General features: G+C 39.1%; 1 protein-coding gene across 1 annotated transcript; it reads right to left on the reverse strand.

Annotated features, from left to right (window-relative positions):
* Positions 1-1082: 1082 nt before the first annotated feature.
* On the reverse strand, positions 1083-4906 carry LOC113775788 (laccase-7-like). Its single transcript, XM_027320798.1, has 6 exons — positions 4814-4906; positions 3836-3987; positions 3040-3284; positions 2722-2850; positions 1617-2567; positions 1083-1474 (listed from the first exon to the last, which is right to left on the reverse strand). The coding sequence occupies exons 1-6, from the start codon at positions 4904-4906 to the stop codon at positions 1344-1346; spliced, it is 1701 nt and encodes a 566-aa protein (XP_027176599.1). The 3' UTR covers positions 1083-1343.
* Between the last annotated feature and the right edge of the window lie 2883 nt (positions 4907-7789).

The raw sequence follows: 7789 nt of genomic DNA on the forward strand, positions 1-7789 counted from the left end.
CTGATTCACAAGAGCAGACGATTCTCAATCTAACTTCATCAGTTACAGACGATTCTCTCTCTCTCTCTGTATATATATATATATATAGACGTTGAATCTATCTTCATCAGTTACAGAATTGTGATTTCCTAACCCCAACGGCCAACACATAGAATAGTTAACCGAACATAAAACTCTGCTCCTAAATTTGTAGGGTGATGTTTGAGGATTGATGATGTTGAATCTGACTTCATTAGTTACAGAATTGTAATTTTCTTATCCCCAACGGTCAACACAGATCAATTAGCTAAACATAAAAGCTCTACTCCTAGATGATGTTTGCCAAACACTTCAAAAGTTTTTTCATCAGTCAAAAGTTCTCTTTTAACAAAAACGCCACACTCCCAAACTGGAACTTAATTAAATTCGTGCACAATGTTTTGATAGTTATACCACCTTACTTTTGTCATTGTAAAGGGCTTGCAGCTTGGACAAACTGGATCATTTGGACCTTAACTCCCAGGTCCACCACACACCCAACTGTAATTAACCTCGTCCCCCTCCATTGGGACAGGACCCAAGAATCGTTTATGAACAAGTCCGATAAGGCTGCTGTACAAATGGCTTGTCATGACCCTTTGGTTCTCTACAACTGTAGCCATCGCCATCTCTACAGAACTATCCGGCATACACTTAAAATCTCAGTGTACTGCTAATTAATATGGAAGGACCCATTCGTTCTAAATTTTCTCATGGCTGTATATTTAATGAAAATTTTTTTTCTTCAGATTCTTTTATGCTTAGATGATTACCCATGTATAAAAAATTAATCAAAGGAAAGATTTTCAAATTAAGAAGCGATCCTCTACATAAATTGGAGCAGTTGAATAGGTCCAGAGTCGAGGCTGCATCAGTCGGAGTAGGCGGGGCGGATAGCGTATTGAATTGGCCTCCAAGACGAGACTGAGTCCAAGAGTGCGTGCAAGAAATGCAACTCTTTGTTAATTACTAATTGATTTTGTGCTTAGCTTGGCTGAGATTTTTTTTTGTGACATCCCTACCAACTACACTGCTAAAACAAATTCGGCCAACAACAATTTAAATTCTGGAATATATTTTATTATTTCACTCAGGAAAATATTATGAACAATTTAAAAAGAAAAAGAACTTTACATAATAAGGAATTATGGTAATCACTAAGCAGCAGCAGCATTGATTGAACAAACCTTTTCTGCATTATGTTTTTCCAGCAAACAAAGAATCACAAGAAAGAATATGCTTGAGAGAAGTCATCAAACAAATGTATTACGTAAAAAACAAAGAGGTGTGAGCGGATGGACTTTGGGGCCTGGTGGGGGCTGTGATCAGCACTTGGGGAAATCAGCGGGAGGCGGAGGCAGCGTTGTTGATGGCGTCGGCCCGTTCTCTACCACGAAAGCCGTGGCTAGACCCCATGGCAAGTGCACATCCAAGTGACAGTGCAAAAACCATACACCTGCACGGTCAATTCAAATACCACCACATTTTTTTTTTGTTATTAATTAGTCCAAAAAATCGATCTAATTAGTCAAGTACAAGTATTGTTTGATAAATAAATAAATAAGGGAATGGCTTGGATTGGTTATGTCAGTGCGAACCTGGATTGTTAGCCCGGAATCTGATAACAGCCCATCCACCCGCCGGCACCCCGATGGTGTTGCGCTCTTGTGGATTGTCAAAATTGAAGTTTTTACTGTCCCTGGCGTGATCGAAGTTGCCGAATCCTTGGGCCAAAACGTAGAAGTTGAATCCGTGCAGGTGGACGGGGTGGTTTTCCGCTCCGATGAAAGCCGTGTTCTGCAGCACCACTTGAACCGTGGCGTTGAACTTCAGCTTCGTCACTTTGGTTGACTTTGTTGTCATTATGATGGCCCGATTGAGGCTGTTGCTGGAGTTTGTGTAGTCAAACTTGAGTGGGGGTTGACTGGGGAAATCCGTGGTGTAGATTCCACCCACGTTTTCGTAATGCGCTTGGAGCAATGACATCTTGGTGGGCAATTGGAAGGACGCGTTGTTCATGCTCGCAGCTAATCTCTGCCCCAATGGGCCTCCGCACGTTGCATTCTTTCCGCAAGCAGCCAGGCCCAACCCACCCGTGACGAACAAGTGCACGTCCACCTCACGAGGGACCGGCCTCCAAAATGGGCCAGTGACCAGTCCAGTTAAATTAGAATAGAACTTGTGGGCCGTGGGGGTGTCGTTGAAGGCCGGGAGGACAGGCATTCTAGGGGTCGATGGCGTGGCGCCTTCATAGGCCACGATTCCGGATGTAGTGGTGTTGTCGAAGGACACACCGGCGGCACTGGCATATGGTCGCGCGGCCATGTAATACAGTGCCGGCGGCTGGTCGGCGGTCAACAGGACATCGGTGGTTTGACCGGGGGCGACCAGGACGACGTCGGTGACGTAAGGATTGGTGTAGGAAGCATCGACGGCAACAACCGTCAAGTTGTGATCGGCGATCTTGAAGAAGAGTTGGTTATTGAGTGCAGCATTGATGATGCGCAGGAGATACGTTTTTCCCTTTATCACCTTTATCTTGTGGGTATCTAGAGTAAAATAAAGCCACCCCCATAAAATATTAAATATGAACGAACTCCAAGCAATTTTTTGCCCTTATTATTAATGCTACTAAATATTATTATTTGTGACCGAAATTTAAGGATAAGTAATAAAACTCCTCTCTCATGCATGAGTACTTACAATTAGAAGAGCAGGGGTATAGATCGCCGGGGAAGCCATTAATGGTGTATGCGTCGGAGTTGTTTGGTGCAGCTCCGGAGGCTAAGCCTTGTCTCTCTACGTCTACAACATTTGCATTCCAATACTCCCCTGCAAGAAGCATAACACATCTTTAATTGGTTGGTTTTTTTTTTTTTTTTTTGGGATTGACCTGTATTGGTATCAAATTTTTGTTCTTACAAATCATCATATATATTTACAGGATGATAATATGGCAAAATGTTGAAGAAACAAGAAAGAAAAAAGAGGCGGGGATGTGGGTAATAAGTTGGCACGTACCTAAGATGATTGGATATTCCCTGTAGGGTTTGGGAAAAGGGTAAGTACGACCAGCCCTGGGTCGAATGATAAGAGCACCATAAACAGTAGCCCGAAGCGTAGAGACATGGGCGTGCCACCAAAGAGTGCCTTCCTGGCCGGCGACGTTGAACCTGTAAGTGTAGCAATTTCCGGGGACAATCGGGCACTGTGTTACATAACCAGGTCCATCCGCCCAACCGCTCAGTGTCTGAAATATTCCATGCCTGCGTATTCACGTATACAAAACAAAATAATAATTATATGTTTGCTGGTCCTTGTTAGACGTAAAAGTCATTATTTCAATCAATCATATGCGTAGTTCTCTTCTCTATAGGTGCATGGACTAATATCATAATCAAACTACGAAGCACTACTACTGTTCTATCTCAAGTTTTGTAATCAACTTTAGCTCGCCTGGCTCCCAACAAACTTTTGACTTAGAAAAATAATTTCTTTTTTTTTTTTATTATTATTGAGATTGACAAACATGTAAGCATAAAATATAGCTCTTTGTCGTGACTGTAAATTTGACACTGTCCATGATATGTGACAGTAATTAAACAAGAATACGAGATTATACAATCAAAGAAGATTCCTTGCGAGTTTGTTTCTTTCTTTAGGAAGACGATCGAGTGTGCATGCCAGATTAGACGGTTTTAACGTTGTACTTTTCTTTTTTTTTTTTTTTTTTTTTTTTTAACGTTCCACTTAATTGAAAGCTACATCGCGTTATTTTTAGTTTCATATGTACAGATGATGGAAGAAGTACAATTACCAGTGAATGGTAAGGTTATAAGGTGACTTGTTAAAGACATGGACAACCAGGGTATCCCCCTCTCGTACGCGGAGAGTTGGGCCTGGCAGACTTCCATTCACTGCTGTGATCACTTGTCTCCGGCATAGTCGGTTCACGGTAAGATTTTGCACCTGTAAGAAGCAGACGTTATATATTAAATCATTTAGCAGTATTTAAATGATAACAATCACTCACTATTTAATTTATATACCACACGTACAAACCTGAGTTAGCTAGAATATAAATTTCTATGCCAATTAATTAATTTGTTTAAGAAAAATCCCACCCTTCCTTTCAGACCCTCACTAATTCCTGAACTTTGAAGGCGGTAATACCAAATGCATGCCACGAAGTAAAACTGCCATCGTGACTTTACAATTAGAAATGTTTGACCCATGAAGCTTGGTGCAATATTTCAAGTTGTTTGTTACACAAGGGTAAAATCTCTGTTTAGGTAGGTAAAGAATTTTCAAACCCAAATACAAATAGGGAGGTAAAATCTCGTTTTGTAAAAGCAACTCTCTTGGGGAAGAGTCAAAACTTTTGTGAGATATCCCAGAGGAGGATGAATTTTCAAACATGAACTCGATGGCCTTCACTAATAATTCATACAGAATGCTTCAAATGAAGCAGGAAACAGGTGCTTGTGTCCCGCAAAAGAAAAGTGAAAACTGTCGGGGGCGAAAAAAAACAAAAAGGAAATGCTGGAGATGGCCCGCCTCCTGCATGAACAGCTTTTAGCATTACTACAAGCTTCCTCAGGAATGAAAGAGCTGTGGTACGTAAAGGTCGTACTCGGAATCTTCATAATGCTAGTAAAAAGATTACGTACTCGGAATCTTTATAATGCTAGTAAATAGTAATCTTTTGCTTTCCAAAGAATAAGACGGGGAAAGATTGTTTCAGGCATTAAAAAAAAAAAAAAGAGGAAGAAGAAGTTGGGCTAAGAAAGATTACATGAAATGAGTGCTCTACAACATCAGCAGAAGCAAATGAGCACGGCGATATGAGAACTAAAGCGCATGTCAACAAGAACACAGCCGGTGCCATGTTGAATTTGTGAAGCCCGCGACACGAAGAAATGACAAGAAGACACTTTTTTGGGGAGCCTGTCTTTATTTGCTTCAATGGGAGAATAAAGCGGCAAAAAGAATAGAAAATAGAAAACGAATCAAATCCTGAGTTTTGGAATGACTTTGCTCATGAAAGTACGGTGTATATATAGTGCTTGTGTAGCAAGAGATTTACATCCCAAGTCTTTCCCACGATTGCGTGTGCAAATAGATTAAAGAACCCAAAGTAATCGCAAAAAGATTTGAAAATCTGCGATCAGTAAAGTCAGAAGAGGTTTCGTTATCTAACAGCTTGAGTTGGCCATCGACGAATTACTAACATACCACCTACTAACCGATGGAACTTCATTCAACCAAATCCCATCCATCTCAGCATCGATCGTGTTGTTTTTGCGTTTTAATGCTGAATGATTCTACAGCTTCTTCTTCTACCTAGTATTGGAATGTCTCGACTTCTTTGGATACGTGTGGTAGGTAACGACCTTGTGCATTCCAACCGCAGCCTTACATTTCTTTATTTGTATCGCGACTAAATTTACGGTTTTTGGAATGAGTTCATACAAGTAGATTAGGATTCTCTTCGTTCCAACGAAAACTTGGATCTTCTTTTTACCTGTGATTTGTTAGTAATAATTTAAATATTCTTATGAACTAAGTGTTACATTATGCCATGTGAAGAATTATGGATTCAACTGGATTACATTTTAGCTATTTGATTGGTAAAACTCACCCATTCAAAATGATTTTCAGGCATAATTACCTAGCTCAGAAGGAAAGTGGTGGCGTACTTGGATGTTCGTCTGAGAAATGCTGATACCTAATACAAATAATGAATGAACAGAGGAGTGGACAAAGCGAAAATAGGTGGAGTTAGGGCACAAGGGAATAAATGATCTAAGACAAGTCGAGTTTTGACTTAATCAAATAAAGACTTAATTTAATTTTATAAAACTCGAACTCAAACTTGAGCTTTCGATGTAAAACTTGAACTCTCAATTCGATAATAGTGTATACACTGTGAGTGTGAGTAGAGTATATACTATGAGATTTACTCAAAAAATTAATCATTTGCCAATTCCCAACCTCGCATATGGTCAACTTATTTGCTTCCTTTTTTTTTACCAAGCAAGTTAAGACTTTTGTGATAATAAACTAACCCGAATCCCGTGAGAACCCCAAAAGCCGGACTCGTGCAAATTCTGACTCGTGCAAATTCCTTTTGACTCGTGCAAATTCTGAAGGATGTGACCATTGGGGGGGCAACGGCCGCGGGAGATGGGAATTCGTGGGGAATAAGAAATTAATCCTGCAAGGGCTTTCCTAGTTTATTGAGGTATGCGCAGATCGTGGTCTTTTCAGTCTGCAGCTGTGATGCACAAAATTAATCAAAGCACTGCACCACTTTTTCTGGTGCTTAATTTATTTAACACGGATACCATTGCTCAACATTTGGTGCTAAACGATTGAGTATTTCTGTGTCCGAGAAAAGAAAAAATAGAGAGAGAATGACTAATTCCATTGATATATTAATTGTCAAAGTGTGCCACTCTAAATTCATTTGAAACAACAAATTGACTGCGTCGCAGCGCTATATTCACAGCCAGTTGGCTCCTCGTCTAACCATGTAATCGTCTGCAATAATTGCTGTAGGTGGGCAGCGCCGTAGCGGGTTAGGTTAAAAATGTGTCTAAGCCAAGGAACTTTAGATTGCCAAGGAAATTCTGTCCATTTCAACAGAGAGATAAAAATGTGTTTGATTTAAATACTTTAATGCAACCAACTGTCGTTAAGTTTGCTAGCTGAAGCACTACTGCTCTTTTGTTATTGTAGGATCTAGAACGTTGGAACACAACACTCAATCGCACGATAAAAATATTCAACTACTGTACATCAATAATATGCATGCAGCTTCTATGGATGATCAGTCCAAATTCATATCCCGTTGTGTCCTTTCAAAATCACTTTTAAAATATATATATATATATATATATATATATATAGAAAGTGGGGTGGGGTGGGGTGGGGTTGGGAAACTGTTAACAGACAGAACGGCTTCCTCCTTATCATCAACCGATTAATTCCACCTTCTAAGCTCTTCCTTGCAAGAACAAAATACCTAATATATATCCCCATTACATTTGAAAGAGTACAGTGGCTACAACTAGTTTTTTAGTCATATTAATTTTGACTTTAAAAAAAATCATGCATAAAAGTAACTAAAAGTGTTTGTTTCTGAGTCTTATTCTAGGATGTTACTACTCCCTCCGTTCCATTTTGAGAGTCCTGTTTTCCTTTTTCGTCTGTCCCAAATTGTAGTTCACTTCTCAATTGAAAAATGTAGTTATCTTTTAATTTCTCTAAAATATCCTTATTCAATGTAGGTTGTTATTAGTATAAACTATTTTATTTAATATAGATTGTTAACCTACCTCATTTAATACATTTAGATTTTCCAAAACATGTTGATATATGAATAGCCAGCTTTGTTATTTTTTCAAGCCAAAATGTGAAATAATAATGTAAAATGAGGATTGATTCTTTCTTGATCATCAATTCAAGTTCTCGTAAACCATCAGTTCAAGTTTCCATGAATAATTAATATAAAGTTTTACTCTATTTAATGTAAGAGTATTTTAGAAAAATAGCAATCTAAATTTATTTTTTCAATAAAGTTAATTATTTTTTCTTAAACTGTGTAGAAAAAAACTAGGACTGTCAAAATGGGACGGATGAAATATATAATTCCACGTGATTGTCAATAGAAAGCCAACCAATTTTGATGTGCCACCCAATCGACCAAACCTGTTGGCCCTACGAGCTAGCCAATTAGAAATCCAAATTTCATACGGCTGTTGCGGTT

The sequence above is a fragment of the Coffea eugenioides genome, chromosome 6, assembly GCF_003713205.1.
Source record: "Coffea eugenioides isolate CCC68of chromosome 6, Ceug_1.0, whole genome shotgun sequence".
Taxonomy (NCBI): Eukaryota; Viridiplantae; Streptophyta; class Magnoliopsida; order Gentianales; family Rubiaceae; genus Coffea; species Coffea eugenioides.

Bases quoted from the DNA above. Each gene is read 5' to 3' on its own strand.
- LOC113775788 (XM_027320798.1), bottom strand. From the start codon at position 4,906: ATGGCACCGGCTGTGTTCTTGTTGACATGCGCTTTAGTTCTCATATCG. The intron at 3,988-4,813 runs GTAATCTTTCTT...TGCTTCTTACAG, and splicing joins TTGTAGAGCACTCATTTCAT to GTGCAAAATCTTACCGTGAA. The intron at 2,568-2,721 runs GTAAGTACTCAT...ATTTTACTCTAG, and splicing joins ATACCCCTGCTCTTCTAATT to ATACCCACAAGATAAAGGTG.